Source organism: Pholis gunnellus (assembly GCF_910591455.1).
Source record: "Pholis gunnellus genome assembly, chromosome: 4".
NCBI lineage: Eukaryota > Metazoa > Chordata > Actinopteri > Perciformes > Pholidae > Pholis > Pholis gunnellus.
This window is the reverse complement of record NC_136530.1, coordinates 22,151,589-22,173,258: the sequence shown is the minus strand read 5'-3', so window position 1 is coordinate 22,173,258 and position 21,670 is coordinate 22,151,589. Positions and strand designations below refer to the sequence as shown.

General features: G+C 42.8%; 2 protein-coding genes across 8 annotated transcripts in view; both read left to right on the top strand.

Annotated features, from left to right (window-relative positions):
• Positions 1-2,852, top strand: part of pde4dip (phosphodiesterase 4D interacting protein) — a gene marked incomplete at its 5' end in the record, with an annotated part of 95,619 nt that extends 92,767 nt beyond the window's left edge. For all 5 annotated transcript variants that reach the window (XM_079158331.1, XM_079158330.1, XM_079158328.1 and 2 more), the window contains one exon: positions 526-2,852. In XM_079158331.1, coding sequence (XP_079014457.1) covers positions 526-662 — 137 coding nt within the window. In that variant the 3' untranslated portion in view covers positions 663-2,852. The remainder of the gene's footprint in view (positions 1-525) is intronic.
• A 1,994-nt stretch (positions 2,853-4,846) lies between these two features.
• Positions 4,847-21,670, top strand: part of mast2 (microtubule associated serine/threonine kinase 2) — a 149,347-nt gene continuing 132,523 nt past the window's right edge. For all 3 annotated transcript variants that reach the window (XM_079157663.1, XM_079157662.1, XM_079157661.1), the window contains exon 1: positions 4,847-5,178. In XM_079157663.1, the coding sequence (XP_079013789.1) occupies positions 5,104-5,178 (75 nt within the window). In that variant the 5' untranslated portion in view covers positions 4,847-5,103. The remainder of the gene's footprint in view (positions 5,179-21,670) is intronic.

Here is a 21,670-nt window from a genome sequence, read left to right as displayed (position 1 = left end):
GCTGTGGAGCCATGTTTTAATATGTGTGCCCCTGTTTTTGCTCTACTAACACTTACACAAAGACGACCACACAGATTGGGTGATGGTTCACATTGTGACCATAGAGTCAATAAACCTTTACACTGGACATCATTTGTTTTAGCATGCCAGCAATGCGTGTTGTTTAACACAAATAGAAGTGTGAAGTTTAATATTTTACTGTTAGTTCCCTCAAAATAATAATGTACACTTACTCGAGAGTTACAAAGTGTGCTCTGATGAAATTGTGCAGCAAATAATTCAATTTGCCCTCTCTTCTCTTTTAATCAGGACCACGTCTTCCTTCTGTTGAGGGATTCTTTGCTCAGGTTCTTTATTGTTTACACATATGTAAACTATGACATGCTGTAACTGTAAACTGTGTTAATTTGAGGAAGTTAATTAAGCTTTGTAGCAGACTAATTACTAATTTGAGAGGAAGTTTGATCAAATATCAGAAATACCATCATTTAAAATGCACTAAATGTCTCCACCTTTGTGTTTCAGGTGAGAACACAAGAGGCTTCTGTGAGCTCGCCTTCTCTCCTGGTTGGGGTGTCATGAAGCCTTGGGCTTCCTCCTTCTCCTCTGCTGTCCCGGGACAGTCCCTCCACCAGCGCCCCCTGCAGTCAGCCTTCCTGTAGTGCACCAGCTCCTCGTCGTTCATCTCATTGTTGAAACAGAAAACACAGTAAATCCTGGCTCTCCTATCAGCTGGAGAGACATTCCAGTTGAGTGACTTCTGTCCGTGTGTGTTGATAGATTTCTGCTGGTTGATGGAAGTTTATGAATGAATGAATGATGTAATGGTTTTAATATCGGTATAATGTGTGTAGGTGTTCTGTGGGCTTTTGTTGAGGTCATCAACTGAAGTGTTTTCTCTGATTTATGTGAGACCAGTCTGAGTTGGGCTGGAGTTGGTTTATGAATCATAGTTTCTGATTAAGCCTTTTCTTCAGAGATCAAACAAATATACAATCAGATTTAAAACAGCGTTGGGCTCCCAGAGACAGTTGAATCCAGGTTTGGTAAGACTACATGAACAGTTTTTAATGTAGACCTGGTCTCATGCAGTCTAAGAACATGAAAAACCGCACACTTTTCTTGTTTTTCCCAAATTCTAATTTGATATCTTTTCTCTGTTAGACAATCCGAAAATAACCACTTAAGAGGAAATATTCTCCCATAGCTCATAAATCAGAAGCTCCCATTCAGAAGCCAACTTCAGCCTCGTACTTCAGCAGGGATTCGATGAAAGTAAGTCCACGGGATGCCAGCAGGATGGGGGCTTTGAAAAAGCCAAAAACCAAACTGCAAAGTGCTTCCTCTCAGCCTCTGTCGAGGCTCATGTATGTAGTTAGTGTGTAGAATAGTTGCATGTGGTTTGAGCAGCTCGTGGAAACAAAGCCATACTCTGACGGTACAATAGAGATGTTTTTGCTTCGTCCTAATGATCATAAAAATGGCCAGCTACTGATGACATATTTGAATATACTGTAGAACTACCAATAGACAGTTTGGTCAAATAGCTGGTAGATGATGTTCTCTTGCATTTACTCATAAATAAAACACCAATTAAGGATTGTGTTGCTCCAGAGTATTACTGTTAAGTATGGAGTCGGTTCTCTTCAGATATTTAATAACGAATATGGGTCCAACCCAGTTTCTCCTGCTGAGACACTAACCTGCAGTGTTGGAAGGCCTTCTGGTGACGCTGCTGTAATGTGCAGCAGTGTTATAAAAAAACAAGCACATGTAACAGACTGTCATGGAGCTGCTCAGCGGATTGTGCGATGCCTTCAGTGACCTATCCGATAAAAGGAATTCATTTTATAGTGCACGGTGCAACAGCGATGCCATTTCATTTTTGTAACCAGGAAAATGGACCACACTTTTATCTCTTTTTTTAAATATATATTTCTGTCCTTTTGCTGTTCTTTTTTTATTTTTTATTAAATTTGTTAATGTATTTATGTTTGAATTATGTTTGAATGTCCCTCAAGATGACAATCAGTTTAAAAAAATGTAATATATAACAATCGCCAGGGAGAAATATCTGTATGTAAGGATTACTTCTTCCAAACTTCTGCAGGATTGGTGACGCTCACTGTGCAAATGAACTTTTCTGAAATCGGGTGTTTTACACTGGCCTCTCCAAATTGTATTTCTTTCTTCTCCTTTTTTTTGTGGGACTTTTCCTTGATTTCTCTGTATTGTAGCTTAGCTGTTTCTTTTTGTGCATGGACTGTGTCTTCACTGCCCTCTGATACTTTTACTGATATATGCAATTTTTGGGTTACTGTGCAATAATAAGCTTTGTGGTTGCTTTTTTGTTGATATTTTAGGCCTGGGTATTAAAGTGCCATGTCATCTGTTTAGCTCTGAGGCTGAATTGATTTCAAACGTACTTTTGTTTTGTGACAATCAAATTGAAGCATATTTATAGGCCCACTAATCTTTGGCTTTACATGAATCTGAGTTTTATATACAATGTGGAAATAAGGCAAAGTAACAGGATAAGAGCATTGTAATGATATATTTATGAAGCAATAAGATCAACCAAAGTGAACAACTTTTAAGTTGTTAAATCAGGTGTAAAATAATCAAGTTTAGAGATTTCTTTGTATACTTCCCCCACAGGTCAAAGGTCAAACTTAGTGTCTTTCTCAGTGTGTGTGTGTGTGTGTGTGTGTGTGTGTGTGTGTGTGTGGTTTTAGATACCACATCTCATGTATGTACATATTAAAGGGAGTGTACCTCAATGCAAGTTGTTTTGTTGCTGTTCAACAAAGACCAGCTGTATTTTTATGCATGTTCGCTTTGTTAAAAACGTTTTGGGGTAAAAGAAAAATACCTTTTTTAATAAAAAAGGGAAAAAAATACTTCTTTCTGGTTTGTCATTTTTCTTGGATCAACTATAAAATACGCTTTCTTTTTTTTTCTGGAGTGAAGAAGAGCCCCTGAAGAAAAAAAATCTGTAACGGCAACAATTGAGGTTATAAATTGCAGAGGATAGTGAATCATTTCATGATAAGTGAAATATATACACAGCAATGTTATTAGGGGAAGAAAACAAATCAACACAAATGTATTTATAGCACACTACATAAAAGTAAAGGAATATAAACATATTTCTAAAAATAAAATGTCACAGGGAAGAAATTATACAAGTATAATGTAGCACACAGGGATGTAGTATATAGGGCCAAACATTTAATTTTTTACCTTAAACGATATGTTAGTATGATCACTATTATTCAATGTTGTATATAAATAAATATTTGTCCGGGATAAATTCATTTCTCTTAAATACATCAATATTATTGTTAGGCTTCTTGTATTTTTTACTCACATAATAACTGCAGAACTTAAGTTGTCTCCTTTATCGAAAAAATAACTGGAAAAATAGTTAGTTAAAAATAGGTTAAAATGCTTCAAGTTAATGTATCTTAGACATGAGTATAAAATACAAGCAAACATATTCGAGGCATGTTTTATTGTCTCTCAGCAGGTGGCAGCAGAGTCCAACAAAACTAATTAAATTGTCAATGACATCTACACTCACACATACACACGCGCAACAAAGACACACCCTGGGATTTAATATGAAAGAAAATGAATGACTTGTTCTTTAATGTATCTTTTTTCAAGCAAATTTCCTACACATGAGTTTAAGTTTAACAATTGTACAAGAATAATCTTCACTTGAGCTGTGTCGGCAGGTGAGGCTGAAGTAAGGAAAAAGATTAGTGTCCTTTCAAAATAAAATGTATGATGTAGACAAAATAAGATATCACCACATTGTAGACCAAACACCTTCTCGATATATATTTATATAATGTACAACATACATTCACTATTTCAAAGGGAAATACTTTATCTTAATATATCTTTCACTTCATTGCAAGTCCTGTCAACTCCTAGAAATCCCTTTTCTTGTGCTATACCGTAGCTACACAGCGTTTACGTTGAAATTATAGTTCAAACACATCTCATTAAAAGGAAGGTGTGTATACACACATAGCAGTTACATGTGTATTTGTTATCCTTGTCCAGCTTTCTTTTTTTAGCCGTATCAAGGGCAATGAAAACCCGGAGTCAAACTCATTGTATGTGTGCACACATTTGACAAACAAAGCCGATTCTGAATAAACATGCTTTTATTTTGGTAAATTTAAATCCAAAGTTGTGCTGTCGTTCTTGCTAGCTTGACACTGCAGTGACCAGGACAGAGTCAGGAAACAAGCCGAGCCGTGCCGAGCCGAGGCACCAGTTCAACACAGAGCCCGACCCGGTGTTTACACACGGAGCCTAGCATTTTATCTTATGATGGAAGAACAGCTGAAGAAGACACTCGCTGTCGGATAAACCGCCGAGACGGATACAAGGCGCGGTGTTCCGGTGGGAATCATCTGGAACCGTCTGTGAGGAGTGGAGACGGACCTGTCATGGGTGTCACGGTGTGTCTGTGCAGGTAAACGCCAAAAGCACGGCAGCCTGGCTAGCCGCTCGGCTACTCGCGCAGCTGGAAGATAGCTTAGCACCAGACGCTAACGTTACTAACTAACGGACAAGTTGGGTTGGATGAACTGTTGCCAGACACGACCGCGCAGCATGGATATTTTTTTTTACCCGGCAAATTTTAAACTGACCTTATAAAAGACCATACATTGTCCTTTTATTTTAATTTTTGTATTGCCCTGAAGGATCAACTCGTGGCTTCTGGGTGCTGCACGCTTGATTGACAGCTTGTCACAACGGGTTCTCCAGATGTGCAGGCAGCACGGGGCGTACCGAGTGTAGCTCGGCTCTCTTAACTTAGCTAGCCGCAGGACCCGGCTACTGACCAGGAATGGCTGGCTGGGACAAACTCTTGGGGGGGACTCTGAACTCCAGTACACTGCATCAGCACGCGATGAATATCATTTCGGTGGCAAGGCGTCACTGAAGTCGACACCAGCGCGAGCGGACACGTTGCTAGCAGGCTGACCGACTGACGTTATACAGAGAGGACTCAGCCACACGGAGTGTCAAGCGGGCCAAACCCTCGCGCGCGAGTGTTTTTTTTTTTAACACAGTTAAGTGATGAAGAGGGTGGAAAACAGAAACAAGAGGAAACTCATGGAGCACCAGGAGAGCGGGGCAGCGGAGAAAGATGCGGTGAGTAATGACGTCTTCCAGGCACCGTGTCACCGGTATGAAACCACGCACGGGACCATAAACATCCCATAAAGTAACGTTGTATAAACTGCGCGGTGCACGCGAGACCTCATTGAAAAATGTACCAATTCATGTCAGGGTTTGAGCTCAATCAAGGCGCTCAGCTTTGCAGTTTGGCCCCGCCTGCTCATCCGCTTAGAGGACCATCACGGTGCGTTTGAGTTCTTCTTTTGACATGCTTTGGTCCAATTGAACACAACACGTGCTTTGTTATTGCAGTGCAGACCGGTGTCTGTCTGATACCAAATGATGTCAGGATTAATAATAACTTCATAGGATTTACGCCTAGTCACACAGTGGTATACTTAAAAAAAATATATATATATATATATTACATTACAGGGTGCTTATATATGTGGTGAATTCGCTTTATACTGTGTGCACATCAAGGATTAATAAAACAATACTGAGACAACAGTCTCAATTGTTTAATAACTCTTCCACGAATGCAGCTGATCTGCAGATGGTTCCTCTTCACACACACATTTAGTGTGTATATACATTGGCATGACACCATCTGTGTTACCAACACTGAGATGGGCAGACTGCAAACACAACAGTTGCCATCGAAAGTGACCAAATCAATAATTATTTTTTTGCTCAATTATTGTGGACGCTGTGTGCGGTGTACCGTGGCCAGGTGTGTGTGTGTGTGTGTGTGTGTGTGTGTGTGTGTGTGTGTGTGTGTGTGTGTGTGTGTGTGTGTGTGTGTGTGTGTGTGTGTGTGTGTGTGTGTGTGTGTGTGTGTGTGTGTATATATATGTATATATGTGTGTGTGTGTGTGTGTGTTGCTAAGTGAAGCGAACGTAAAGTGGGGGCTCTGGGTGAAGGTCTAAAGTGCACCATGACAGCTAATCTCAGCTCTGACAGTGATCAAAGATGATGGGTTCGTTGCATCGTTAGCAGTCAGAGGAAGGAGGAGGGGGGCCTGCATTGATATCAGTCTTTTTTCCCTTATGAAAAAGAATACATTTAATTACAGGTAAAAAGTTATTGCAGTATCAACACTCTTAGCATTGTCTCCATCCGCCCCCTATCTGTTGGTTTACTGTGTGGTCTGTGGACGGCTCCTCTGTTAGCTTCAAAGTGCGGTCGCATTGCAACACACACACATTGGAACTTGGCTTTAATTGGGCTGATTAGTCCCAACAGTGTGCATGTTGTGCAGCGGCTCACTAAAGCAGCTGCATTAAGACACATTGTCTCTGACATGGTAACATTGAAGCTACTGGCAGATGACCAGCATTAATAAACAAGCGTTTCAAAGTTGTCTTAGTTTGCATTAAACGTGGAAAGGGTTCTTTTTAATAATAAGAGCCGCTTCCAAAGATGAAGTCATCGCTGCAGCTCATAATTTCACATTTCTGCATGAAGTCATGTTCCTCTACCTCCAGACGTTTGATAGGACCGACTCGGTCACGCGATACTACAGCGCTGCCCTGCCATTTGGGAAATGATGTGACTAAGGAGGTAAAATGTAGTCCAATTTGCCCTCAACTATGTTTTGTGGCCCTTCCTGGTTATTTTAGTGTCAGCTCTTTGTCCTAAAATCAACTGAACAGGTAGAGGATTACATTTGTGAGTCGGGGGAGGGGAGGTGTGGAGTTTGCTTTATGATATCGTGGGAAGTCAGACAGATGTTGTTGAGCTGCTGCTGTTTTCTGTTTGAAACGGTATGAAGCGGAGGAGCAACTTTTACCTATTGCTTACACTTTGGAATGCTGGGTAATACATCAAGTCCCTGTTATGGGGCGGTAGTACTTCCAGGGGCTGTCAGCTTGGATTTGGCTGTAAATTTGTCCCACTGAGTGTTTTTGTTTAAATTCTGCAACAACAGGGTTAAAGCCAGAGTGAACCATTATTTCCCTTATTCGGGCCCATGGATGTGAAAGATCTGGGTCATTTTAACCAAATGTTTTTTTGCTTCATGCACCACTGTGCAACTTTCATAAGAATGAACGGTTCCCCGCCTCCTACGCTGTATCCAGTTCTGCTGGTTACAGTTGCAGCATTGGGATTTGGGAAATGAATGATGTCATTGTCGTTTCCTAACACGAGTGTGGTGTGTTAATATGTTGCCAGGGATCGAGTCCAAACGCACAACATCCGGTGCAATCAAAGAAGCCCTCAGCTGTGTCTGTCCTGGGACCCTTTTGTTTCCAACTGTCGAAGAAACTTTTCATGTTTACAACCGGTTTACACCAGTCTGACCAAAAGCGCCAGAACAGGAATGTATGAGGTCATTAGTCGGGTTTAAATCTCTTTCAGGGTTTCTTCATATTCTGGAAAGTGTGATAAAGGAAACATGTCAACTCTGTCAAGCCCAAACATCTTGTACATTCTCTTGACATGTATCCAGAAAATCCAGATTTTTTCTTTTGATAAATTATTCGTTTTGGCATCAACAAATATTTATTCAAAAATGTATGGATAAAAAAAAATATTCTTTCTAATTATTGTTATTACTTTTAAGTTTGTCCATGACATATTCATTCAATTTAGCCGCGCTAAATTTATTTAAAAAGATTACAAAAAAATGAAAAACATTTGTTGTTTTTCGGTATTATAAAATTGTAACAAATGACAATAAATAACAAATATTGGTGTGTTTAAAAAAAAGTAAAAACATATATTTAATCAACATTTTCAAAAGAAATAATTTCACATTTTGTCTGTAAAAAATGTGTTATTATTTTATCATAGTGTTCGTCTTCGAGCTGCGTCTTTCCCAAATGTTTGGCAATGTCTTGGTTCCGTTTCTTATGCCAGTAGCTGAGTTGAGTAATCTGAACAGACGGTGTCAAATCAAACTGAGTGCGCCACAAAGCTGTGAGGAACTTAATGTCTCCTGAAGGGAACTCTTCTTCTCAATCTGAAAGTTGCAGTTACTTGTTAAGAAACGCCTCATCCTCCGTTCATAGGCCCTGTCACAGGCTCCTACCAGCTGATTGGCTGATAGAGACGTCCCTCCCGTCGTCCTCAGTCCGGTATTTCTCGATGGTCCCGACCCATCCCTGTTCTGCTGCTCACATGTGCTCTCTGACGTGGTTCAACGGGAGCAGTCAAAGCAATGCAGTCCACTGGACACAGTAACGATGAGGCCAGACTGACACTCACCAACAGGACGCCTGCTTCCTACTCCTCATGGTTTACTTCAGCTCTGTACGTTTGCTGTGTGTTGTGTACACATCAAACTCAACACATCACAAAGGCAGATGCAGCGCAGCCTCCTCCTCACTTTGGCAAATGTTTGACTTAAAAAGCTGTAGTGTGGAGGTTGGACTGGTCAAACATTTTGAATGATACCACTCACTTCCTGAGTCACGCCTCTGATCTGAGACCTCTGATGAACACTTGGAGACACTTTATTACCAGCTCCAAATCAAACTTCCCTCCTCGAGTAATTGCATTTGATCATTTTTATGCGTCACATACGCTTCCCTGAGCGACGAGAGCCATCGCTGCAATAGTCGTTGGTGCACAACCACAGCGGTTGGGAAAATATTCATAATTAAAATTGCCAAAGCAACCTCTATAATTCTCGTGCTGGAAAGAGGCATGGAAAAAGACGCACAAAGAAATAATAAGTTAGGAAATTGCGGTGACATTTGTGACTTGACAAATATCAGATTCACACAGGATTAAAATCACAGACAATCTCAGCAATCATTGAAAATCATTGGAGATCCCCAGGTAATAGTCTTGTGCGAACAGGGCTTTACTTGCAATCAAACACTGAACTAACGTAATACTGCCTCAAAATGTTGCCAGTGTGTCACGGCTTTTGCTCTGTTTGGTGCACTGATCACGTGGCATCAGTGCAGCAGCAGCAGCAGGTTCAGACCTGCACTTCCAGTCCTACCATGTTTACATTTTAATCATTGATTGAGCCAAGTACAACGGTTTTGTTAACCGGAACATACGCACACCGGGTTTGTGCAGCTCTTTAGCTTGCCCTCTGTTCTCCAAGACTAGGACATGATCTTAGATATGATGGTATTAGAATCCTTTATGTCTGTTTACTGCTACAACCGTTTGTTCTGCACACTATGAAGACCTTTTTCTCCACTTGATGGTGTCTTTTAAACCACTTGTCTGTTGATCAAGTGCACGGAAAACCTTCCTGTTGTTAAATGCTCGGAATAGAAATTAAAAACACATTTAGAAAACCTTCAGAAGAAGACATTTGGGGATTTATAGCTGCGACCTAAACGGTATTTTCGATGCGCTCTGGTTGGAAAGTAAACAACCTTAAAGCAGTTCCTTTCTTTGCCTGTAGGTGGCTCAGGTTGGCAGGTGTGATTCTCGTCTGTAACCGCAACGTGTGAGTGCGTGGCTCACGAATAAAATTACCCCCCCCCCCCCCCCCCCCCCCCCCCCCCCGGGGCTAAGCTAGTTGATAAGCAGAGATGGGAGGATAATCTGTTCCCAATAGAAGCCCACCAGCAGGATGAAGCTACTTAGGACAGAGTGGAAGTGGAGTGAAACCTGCAGCGGATTAACAATGCGCAGCACATTAGAGCGTTAATGAGGGTGGGAGAGGAGAGCTAAACACTCACAGGGTTTTGACTGTAAGCTCCGGGCTACATGGTCTGGAATGGTGCACAACGTTAACGGCTTGTGGAGTTGTGACTATAACAAAACTCTTGACAGTAAATAAGATTTCCTTTATTTATTCCTAAAATGGAATATACTTTAGAAATACACACTTCTCTTGTTGCAATGAGGGGGTGTATGCTTTGACCTTTGAACTCTGTTACCTCAGCATGACAAACGGCTGAAGAGAGCAGCTGAGTTAATGAAAAGAGAGCGGACGGAGCCTGAGATGGCTTTATGTTGGGCAGAAAGCTGCAGTACGCCTTGGTCACTGCAGCGCTCCCACCGGCGGACCAGATGGCTGTGCGTGTGGTCCGAACAGCGTTATCTAAACATTTCATGTTTTCTACACAGCAGCTCTGGCATGTGATCGTCGGTGCCTCCTGCATTCGTTGGATTCCAGCCCGGAGCTTAGAGAGGTTTTAGGTTAGCGGGGATGGAGGCCGTGTATGTGTAGCAGCAGATTTAGGCCCGTTTGTTCACATCTCCCCCCCATCCGATCACCACAAGAAGCCACGCTCGCTGTCATCATCCTCAAATCAGTCACAGGCTGTGTGCGAAGGTGTGTGTGTGTGTGTGTTTCTTCCCCAAGCTATTTGCATACAGACAGGACAGGCAGGATTCAAGCTCTAAATATGCTGCCGTCAGTTTTGACATCATTTATTTTGGATTCTGGCGCAGGATTAGATTGAGCCCAGCTCACAGAGTAGAGCGCTTACCACTTAAATAGAGATGAAATAAAACATTTAAAAATATGTATTTTTTAACCCTTTACATAAAAAAAACCAAACTTAAAATCCATTCTTTCGTATTTTTATTTCAAAATTAATTATCTTTTCTTCCTGATAACCACAATATGATGCGTGCTAACATATATGCTATTACCAATCAATTTCATCCAATAGTATCATGACGTCCGTCAATCAATCTGCAACTTGTACCGACAATGGAGGTGTGTGTGTGTTTGGTGCCACGGTCCTTTGTAGCTCCGTATCTCCACTTTTTAGCGATCCAATCAAATCTTCTATCATCTACTTTCCTGTCGGGCTCTCTATCAAATGAAGCAGAAATGCCCCAAAAATTATATATATATATATATTAAAAAAAGGTACTCAGATTTTGAAAGAAACTTTCTTGTTAAATGATTCATATTGTTTGCCCTCTGATCAAGTCCCCCATCTTTTTCTATATGTTAAATATGTTTTTATTTATTTATTTTAACCATTTTTATTAGCCAAACCTGTGAGACCTCACATCTTAAGCATGACGTAGGGGACTTAAATACCAGAATAATATTCATATTTGCATATAGCCATAATATTGCAAAACGTGTTGCTATAATTCTGCCAAAAATGTTTGGCATCATGAATTCCACACTTCAGGTGACTACTTACAGGAGTATTGTCTTGATATCAGATATTTATAAATCCATTCTTAAATCTTCTTAAAGCCCGTCCCAGGTATCCTCCGACAGTAGCCGCGGCTCTTTGCTCTTTCCTGTTCATTAGGTATCCGTTGGGTTAACCATTAGACCCGTACCCTCCCTTGCAGTGACATGGGAGAGTGATTTCCTTCTCCCGTCCGCTTTAACCGGCTGCAGTGTGATCACAGCTCAGCCGAGGAGCCGTTGAGCCAGAACGACCTCGGGGACTTCTGGGCCGATGGTCGTCCCGGCCCAGCGGCTGATTGATGGAGCCCAAATGGCTAATGTGTGCCGAGAAGGTCGGTAATGGGGAGGCACAGATGCAGGAGGGGGAAAGACATTAATTATAAAACCCTCATTAACCAGAATTATCACCGAGAAGCGTCCCATACATCAATGCGTATAAATGGCATTTATTACGGCGCCGCCGCTGATTATCTAGTGGCAATCATTGTTGGGCACAAAGAGTTAAATCTTTGCTCTTTTGTGTGTTTTTGAGTGTTTCCTGCTGACCTTTCTCACTTTCTGTAAAGTCTGTGACAGGTTTTGGACGTGAGGTCCCCCTGTCGTCTTTTTCAGACCTCGCTGCAGATCCTTAAACAGCTGCTTTTCACACGGATCCTCAAATTAAGCTCCGGTCGGTTAAATCTCCCAAAAAAGCCCTGATTCAGAGCCTGGCTTTTAGCGCCCCGACACAACCTCCTTAATGAAGAAAATCCATCATTCTGCCGCCGCTTAGTGCTGCATTATGCCTCCCCCCTCCCCCCTCTTCCCCCTGTCGCTGTATCCGAGTGATGATGCTGATTTCACACTGAGACGAATGCCACATTCAGCCGCTCACTGAGAGAACCTTTACTAGATGTTCCATATATCCTCCCCCTCTCTGTTCTCTATTGTTCCTCCCTCTACTGCCTTCCTCTTTCAACACCTTCTTTCCTCCATCCTTACCCCCCTACTCTGCTGCCCTGCATGTGGTCACAGTCCATCATAACCATCTCATCCAGTGATGACATTTAGCTGTCCGCTGAGTCGAAATATAACATCTCAATGTTTGTTTTGGAATGAATTCAAGTGGCGCTGACGGTTCTTTTAAAATGCCCAATAATCGAGATTTAACTCTGGTTGGCGCACCGGATGGAGTTAATGAGCGGTGCAGCACACCTGTGCTCATCGGTGCCGTGCGTCATGCAAGACTAAATAATGGCGTCGAATGAAGCGTTGAGACGTAGAGTTCTAATAGTTGGCTGTTATTGCGGTGTTGGTTCGTAAAAACATTGCTGCTTCCAGCCGGCCTTCAGCAAACAGACACACACTCGCATGTCTTCTCTTTTGGAAACATAAACAAAGAAAGTATTTCCACATCGGTTCCAAGTTTATGTGGGAGATATTTGCACTGGTTCAATCTTATGTGCATCTGATCGGAGTTGTGTTGCTAAAATCCATTCCTAGTTTACTGTAGTTATCACAATGAACGGTGTGAGTGAGTCTCCATTTCTCACTTTGACTCATCTCTGACTCGCGAGCAAAGACCGAGGTCACAGCAGCAACAAAGGCCGTCACATAAAGGTTCAAGATTTCCTTGTAGAAGGCTACGTGTTCCTTCACCGGACTTGATGACAGATGTTCGGTTGGGTGCTGTGAAAGTATACACCGTGAGGGAGACAATGTAGAATTAGGTTCTCTGTAACTCTTTGTTTGTGACTCTCGTTAATGTGGTGGCATGCAGAGAATGAAAGCTGAAGTAAAACTAATAAATACGGAACTGTGCAGGGCTGAGTGCGTTTTATTACCCGGTGGCTCGATGTTAATGGTGAACCCGTGTGTGTGTGTGTGTGTGTGTGTGTGTGTGTGTGTGTGTGTGTGTGTGTGTGTGTGTGTGTGTGTGTGTGTGTGTGTGTGTGTGTGTGTGTGTGTGTGTGTGTGTGTGTGTGTGTGTGAGAGAGAGAGAGTGTGTTTGGCAGTTGTGTCTGTTCTCACTCTGCTAAAAGTTGAACATTAGAGACAGTCTTCTGTTCAGTTGTGTCCCCTGAGGCTCCTTTGTTTGTGTTAGTGATTGAAGAAAGTCCAATCAGTCATTGTGCTTGTGCATATTGTACTATATACGTGTGTGTGTGTGTGTGTGTGTGTTATCTAGCCTCCCTGTGGGTGGTTAGCTGTGTGTTAGCTCGCAGTGTGGACCTCTGAGTGCACGGTCAGGACAGATGGAGGGAAGCTGGAATGTTACAAGCAGAAACCTGCAGGTTTGACACTCTGCTGCTGCTGTTTGAATGAAAACACACACATGTGTGTGGCTGCACCCAATGCTAATGTCATTACCAGTCCATCTTTACCTGTTGTCTTGAAAAATCCAAGATAACGTACATTTGTACAGCAGCTGATTCTGTCAGTACAACATTATGTCTCAAAGAGCGTCTCTTCTTTTACACAGACTCCTCTCTTTTTATTTGACTCCGGGTGTTTTCGGTTTGCTGGTTGTCGGTCGGTGTTAAGCTGCTTCCATTGAAGCTCTACACGTCCTGCTGACTTTTGACATTTGAAGCACATGCTCCGAGGGTTTGATCCCTCCCTTTCCTGGTAGGCTTCTAATGTGAAACATGTCATGGACAGTAACATGACAAAACAAGCAAACAGTGCAGTAGCAATCTAAATGGGCCGTTATAGCGTATTTTCACCCAACTGACAGAGAAATACAATATGATCCAATCAAAAGCTCCAGAGCAGCTACTAAATGAACCTTAAGGTGAGATTTAACTGTTGGTTGAAATTTAAAGTTTGAAGCTCCAGTCTTTGAGGCGATGGTTAAAAAAAGCCTGTTAGCCGATAAAATCAGAGCCTTGCATGCAGGGTTCCTGTGGTTGAATCCAAAAGTTCATCCACGGACAAATGAGCCATCTCAGTTCAATGAGGTCAACCAATCAGCAGCCAGCAATCGAACCACTCGCTGTTTGGCAGGTGTGTATGTCGCTCGCCTGACTTCCCTCTCGTCGAGTGCTTTTAGGTGCTGGTCTGGGGCCAGATCCTCCTCCCTGTGATGCTATAGGAGAACACGGTGGAGGAGGCGTCTCCGTAACTCTGGCCCCCGTTTATGTGTTGCAGCGACCTCACCGTTTACACGCACAGGCTCTGTCAATACACGCTTTACGAGTTGTGTGTTTGAGTGGGTGTGACGGTGTTACGTAGCGAGCCTCAGTGCAAATCAAACAACACGCGCCTCGTGTGTGTATACGTGTGCCGTGTTCTGTGGAAGTCAGTGCGGCCGTCCCTCCCCCGTCCTGATTGGGGGGGTTAATAACCTTTTGGGCTCTGGCCAGTAAAGGAGCTTCCAACAAAACATCCTGCTTCCTCCAACTCAGCAGCCAACTATAGGAGCACAAACACAGCACTGAAACAATCACAAAACATGGACGCTTACCCCCCCAAAGTCCCCATAGGATATTTCACAGTGACATTTCAGTTACAGATGGACTTTTTAGTGTGACTTCTTCATCTGGTCGGCTATTTTAACGGTGCATTTACAGGTGCCAGTGTCACAAACTAAGCAGTCAAGTTTCAAAGACATGCAGTAAAAGGAGGTGTCAGCGAAGAAGCCTCTTGCCCAAGATGAGCCCTGAAGAGTTTTGAGTTAGAATGCTTACTTGCTTGACAGATGTTGGTGTTTGTTAAACTGATTCTGCAGAACAATAAAATCCACTCTTTTCCCTCTAGTCTCTATTCGATCCCTCCGCAAACACTCTACTTCCAGCACTCGATGCAGCTGTTCAGCCTTGCACCTGCAGGTCTGATTTGATTATGGATGTCTTGGGAATCCTGCTGATAAATGACTTGTGACTCGACAGACTGGTCGCGTGCGTAAGTGAACATACATTTCTCAACCCGCCAAAGTTACCCAGAAAGCGACTAAAGGCCACGCTTGAGAACTCCACTTCTTTCCCCCCCCCCAGCCCCCGGGGATTATTGCTTTGTTTCACCAGAAAGCAATCCGGGCCCAAGCAATCGGAGAAATGTCTGGTTGTGTCACCACACACACCCACACTAGCGGCGACACGCCCGAGATTAAAAGCATTCAACTTCACATATCAGTTTAATCCTCGGGGAATTAAACGGGCGAGCAGGAAGTAGGAGGCGGGCGAGTTGCGATGCTCAGACGAGCTGCGTGCTGTGGCCTGTTACTCACATGTGCAGTGCTGGATGGATGGCAGGTGGAGCTGTAAACCGGTAACACACCGATAACACCGCACGTCCGGTTTTCAAAATACGGTAGAGACAAAATGCATATATCGTAATAAGATTAACCGGATTGCAGTTAGAAACGATATTACTTCGGAAATATCTCTAGATTGATTTTGTGTCTATTTAGTCACAGATGTCCTCAAATGAATATAAGTCATTGTCGGGAAATAATTTTCTTTTTTTTTTTTCTTCTTTTTGATTCTTAAGGGTCACATGTTTTATTCTACTCATATAGTCCAATTAATCGGATTACTAAATGTAATTTAACCCAAACACTATAAGTAATATGATAAAATTGCCTTTTGTTTTTGTGGTGATAACACACAACGACGAGACAACGACATAATTAACTTGATAAGGAAACAAACAGTATGAATTATGTGCGTTCAGGGCTTCCGTAGGAGAAACGGTAATCACTGCACTGCTTTATTGAGACATCAATCAAATCACTGCGGTCCAACAGAATGATTATAAATGATGATGTCAGCCATATTGACACTTGGACTGAGTGATCATAGGGCCGGTTAGAGAAGACAGGCAGTTGGCTTCCTCACTTTGCTGACACAAGGCTAATGTTGTTCACGCATTCAGTGACAACAACCCCGTAAACCCGTTGTTTCCACAACTAAGTCTTTCTCATTGATTTGCAACCTTGCCCGCAACGGCCGAATACAACCAGCCATTTTCATAAGATGGATCCATCGGTACAAATGGTATCGCAAAATCTCAGATGGCGGCCGAGTTTTGGGTCTCAGTGAGGAGTGGACAGCATGTGGGCACAACCGGGGCAATTTGTCAAACGTAGGTCGCTCATCTCCCCCCCCACCCCACCCCCCAACGGGAGTTCCTCCCCAGAGAGAGCAAAGGTAAACGGGAGCTGAAGCACAGCTGAGACCGCCGTCTGAGTCCTGTTCAAGGGAACAGTGTGTAATATTTAGTGGCGTCTAGCAGTGTGTTGCAGATTACAACCACCGAACCCCTCCCTTTCCAGGTGTGTTGTGAAACTACGGTGGCCTTCAGGTGGGGACGGGTATCTTTAGGATGTTATTACTATCAGGAGCTACTTTTATCAATAATCTGTTCTTCTTCATTACTAAATAATAATTGCTTTTAAAAACATATATGACATTTTCAAAAAACAAATACATTTAGAACAATTTATTTCGATTTAAAACATTGTTTCTACAGCAGCAGTTTACAACAGTAAAGTCACTATATAAAGTCATTATCTCACTGCAAACAAATTAAAATCGTAATAAGATAAGATAACATGTCCGAGTGAAGTTTATAAAGAGTGAAGAACACAAACATGCATCAGTATCAGTCCTCTGTCCTCCTCTCTGCTTTGTCTCAGCCAGCAGAGAAGTTTACAAGAACAAACTAAGATAAACAGTGAGACCCCAGGAGACAGCTTTTGTTTTAGCTTGTTTGTTTAAACAATGTGTAAACATAGCGGTGCTGAATCAGAGATAGGTGACAGAACTAATAAGGTTTCACTTTTGTTTACATGTTCCTGCTTGTTGGACAGATGTATTGATCAAGTTTTGGCTTTTTATTTGCAGATGTTTAATTGCACTAAAAACGAGCGTAGTTGCCGTCAACTTGAGTAATCACTTCACCTGGTTCACTTCAGTTCCTCCCCCGCGGCATCTTTGCTCACCTACACTTAGTGTGTGTGTGTGTGTGTGTGTGTAGTTCGAGGAGCTGAGGTATCCATCCCTACCTTCAGATAAAGTCAAAAAACAAGGAAGGCTCTCGCTAGACATGGCGGTGCAACATGGCGGAGAAGAGGACCCGCTCCCTATGTAGCTATTAATGGCGTTTTAGTTTCCAGTGATTATACTATATTATGTTATAAAACTTGCGTTCTCTCTACTCACCTATTCTGGTTTCAAAAATAAGTCAGATTGTATAGAAGTCTATGAGAAAATGACTCTACTTCTCTCTTTAGTTATTCCCTCAGTAAACATTGTAAACATGAGTTTATGGTCTCAGTCTGTAGTTTCAAGTCTTCTTCAATACAGCATGATGTTCATTTAGTAAATGATGGTCCCTTTAGAGTCAAATAGACAATAATGCGGTGTATGCTTTAGGGCGGGCTTACTGTGATTGTCACGAACCAATGCGTGCCGTCCCGACGTCTACGTCCACTTCTTACACACAGTCTGTGGGTCTAACATTAGAATAAAGACAACAATAGATCTCCTGTTTGTGCTGCAGGGACACAGACTGATTGTAAACATTTATGAGTGCCACGGCATAAAAAGCCAAACTGCACAGTGCATATTACTTTATTGATTTACTGGACTGGTGTCATAAAAAGTGTGCTCATATCTTAGAGGCCGCCAGCTGTGAGCGCATGAAGCTGTACGTAGAAGCAACGATCGTATCTTCAGTTAACTGAGAGAGTCTGTTTCACAGCCTGCTGCTGTTCAGGAGATAAGCTCAGAAACTGGTGCAGTGTGCTTTCTCTTCCTGCCACACACACACACACACACACACACACACACACACACACACACACACACACACACACACACACACACACACACACACACACACACACACACACACACACACGAGAGCAGCACACAGTCTTGGAGTCCGTCCCTCAGGTGCAGGTTTTTGCAGTGCTGCTGCAGCTTGGGTTAAATTTGACTGAAGAGCGGGCATGTAATGACGTGTGTGTGGCTGCGGCTGCAGCTGTATTGTAATGGACGATACAAACACTGGATCGGACCAGCAGATACTCACTATTCACAGACTCTGTTTTTGGATCAGGGGAATCATGATCGGCACATCCTGTTTTGGAGGAAACATCGTGCCGCACAGTGTTTATTGGGCCCTTTTATCATAATCAGAGGCAACGTTCAAAGCCAGAGAAGGAAGCAGCAGGTCAGCCTAATGAGCATGGACACCAGTGGACACGGTGTGCATCCTGTCTGACCAGAGCCCAACAGGTGTGCGGGTCATTATTATTTTTTTACATAAACGATTAGTTTCTGTTCTCGAAACAGATGAATGTAACTGTCACAACAGAAACTGAAGCTGGCCAAAGAACTGACTGTTAGCAGCAGGCTAGCAGCTGTGCTGTCCGGTTGCCAGTGAGTGCTGCATTCATTTCTTTATATTAATATAAATATGTTCCACATTCGGTCGTTCCTTTGACACTCTTTCATACAATAGTGACGCTACATCGGAATGTTATTTCAGCAAACTTTGGCCGCCACATATATAACTGTTGATTAGAGATCACAAATCACCTAATTAAAGGTTTCTTGAGGTTTGTTTTTTAAACTGGAGGTGGGCCAGTGCACTTTTATATAATCCGACATTAACCTTCAGGGGGAAAGGAGTGCCTTTTATATCTTGAATGAGTGTGGCTGTTGTTCAGACTGAGTAGATCAGGAGACGGGATCCCTCAGGACATGTGTGGCTCACCGCCTCGGCCAAACAATTTCCAGGCTGAAACCGTGGAATATGTTTCTCTCCCCACTGACTTCCCCGAGTCTGTGTGTCTCATGCTGAGATCATAGCAAATCGATCACAACCGCAGTGTCTCTCTCCAACCTTTACAATAATGCTTTCCGTCTGTGCAAGTATTAAAATGAATATCCAACTAAAACATATCGCTGCGTTACACCTCTTCCAAAACATAATTACCGATGCAGAAAGAGCTTCATGATGAATATTCCCTCAGGGATCATAGCAGTTTTTTATTACACCTTAATTACAGCGGTCTCATGCCCGAGATGCGTTTGTGCACGCGGTTGTTGGTGTGTGTTTATGTTTTCACACGGCTGCACACACACGCTGGCTCGCCTCTTAGCAGCCTCCTCCTCCTCCTCCTCCTCCTCCATCATCATATCCCTCCTTCTCTCCCTCCATCTTTTCTTTTTTTCCGTCTGTTCATCCTGAGTCATAGCAGAGCTGTTTGGGCCGGCTGATCACCTGCAGCCAAACTGTGTGTGTGTTTTTAATAGGCGCTTTTTATTTCACTGCAGGCTGTGATTGAATTTAAAATGGTAAACCACCTCTTTTTATTCTAAAAAAAGAGTTTAATTTCAGGGTTACTAGGGTGACCGGATTGAAGAGCAGCAAGAGGATTTTAAATGAACCTCTCTTACTAACAGTTAGCCACTATAATGTGACGTGCTGCGGTTCAATTTGGTTCACACAGACAATGAGTTGTGTTTAGCTTTGCTTTGTCCTTGGCCGGTTGAGAGTGCCAGACCATTGAAACTCCCTGCTGCTGTTGTGTAACGGATGGAAAGTTTGTGGTGAAGGTTTTCATTCAAAATTGTGTCTGTGTTTCCTCTTCAATGACATCACCACATCCTCCTAAAGGAGCCCTTCTCTCTGTACATTTCATGTATTGTCATAAGGAAATCTCATGCTGAGACCAAAACCAACAATGCGTTTGTCTCTCGGGACATTCTGAGCCCCGTGATGCAGAGGAATACGATGTATCAGGCTGCTAACAATACAGGATCGATTCATTCATGGATTTGTATCACTTAGTTCACAAATTTGCGATGTAAGTTCATTACGGGTATTAGCTTGCTCTAATGCTAATGAACTACATATGGTGAAACAACAAGAATCTTGTAGAGCACTATCTTTGGAAAAAGATTATAAGGAGCTCAATCAACACAAAGCATTAAAAAAAATGGAAAAGCAATGGAGAACTTACGTGGACCAGACTTAAAAAGGGAAACCAATCTCCAGTAAAATAACATAATAAAAGAGTATTGAAGGTAAATCAGGATATTATGATAGCGCTGTAGCTGCGAGGCTCGATTGACATAACTTAAAATACCACTGTGGACCCTCCCTGACCTCTGGGACCCAGGAGGTGGGGAGGCCTGGGGGTCGCTGCAGGACCAACATGGAGACCTTCAAAAACACTCCGTTACTCTCCGTGCTCACCGATCCTTGACACGCAGCCCGGGCACGGGACTGAAAGCAGAGAGTGCTCTCGGCCAAACCACACAGCCCCCCCCCCACGGGAATGATGTAGCATGCTAGCTTTGCACTACGTGGCCCGAGAGAGCAAAAGTAATGGCTTGCCACTGCGAATTACGAGGATGGATTCCATTCCGGCGGTGGGTTGGCTGCAGGAGCGGAGCTTTCATGAAAGCACTTGATTGTTGTAGCGTGAGAGGACGCTGTCATTAGACGCTAAGCCAGAGCTCTTTGCATGCGTTTCTGAAGATGATGATGGAAACATGTGGAATGCTTCGATGATCTCATGCACCTTTTTTTCTGCACTTGTTTAATCTCCCGAGACACATCAGCTTCAGATGCATCTCAACAATTTAAACGTGTTTGGCTCATGGTTTAGGTGGGAGAGGAGGTTGAGGGCTCATGATTTGATGTCGAGAACATCTCCCCCTCCTCTCTGACTCGGTGTTGAAACTAGAGGCTTTACGTTGCCAGATGTAATGCTGCGTAATCCTCCCGAGTCCAGCCGAATGAGAAGCTCGGTTAACGGGCTGGAAGTGGGCCGCTCGCTCTTGTGCGAGCTGCAGCAGTCCCCGCGTACCTCTCCGACAGTGAGAACCAGAGTCCATGTTGTTCTTAATGTTGGAGTTCACATCTCACAGCACGCCAGATCTCTGCAGGCTTTTCTGCAAAAGATCAGACGCACTCAAAAAAAAAAGGTTGTTTAATTTGGATCGAATGATGCGTTTCACATCTTCTTCAGTTTCGCTCGCCAACACGTCACGGTTTATATATATGGAAACACAATGGAATCTCATGAACAGTAAATTATATAATATTTATGAAAAGGCAATAAAAGTAAAAAGGCAACTAAAGAAACGGCACGTTTATTTGTATCAAATCGTTAAAATAAATTAGAACAATAGGTTATCGAATACATTTCAAGTGCAATTACAGTGCAGTTGAATACATGTGACAATGGTTGTGTATTTATTTCAGAAGTACGTTGCATACTAAACTTGCGTACGGAAAAAGCCATTAATGAGATGATGGCACGAGAGTGGATGATTGTAAACATGTTAAATGTGTTAACATATAATTAACTAAATTGACCGGGTGGAATGTTTACGAAAACAGCAGTCAGTACACTCAGAAGAAAAGGAAATATAGCAAAAACCAACAGCAATAAACTCAACAACAACAAACCAAAACATTTCCCAGGGCCGTCATTTCCAGGT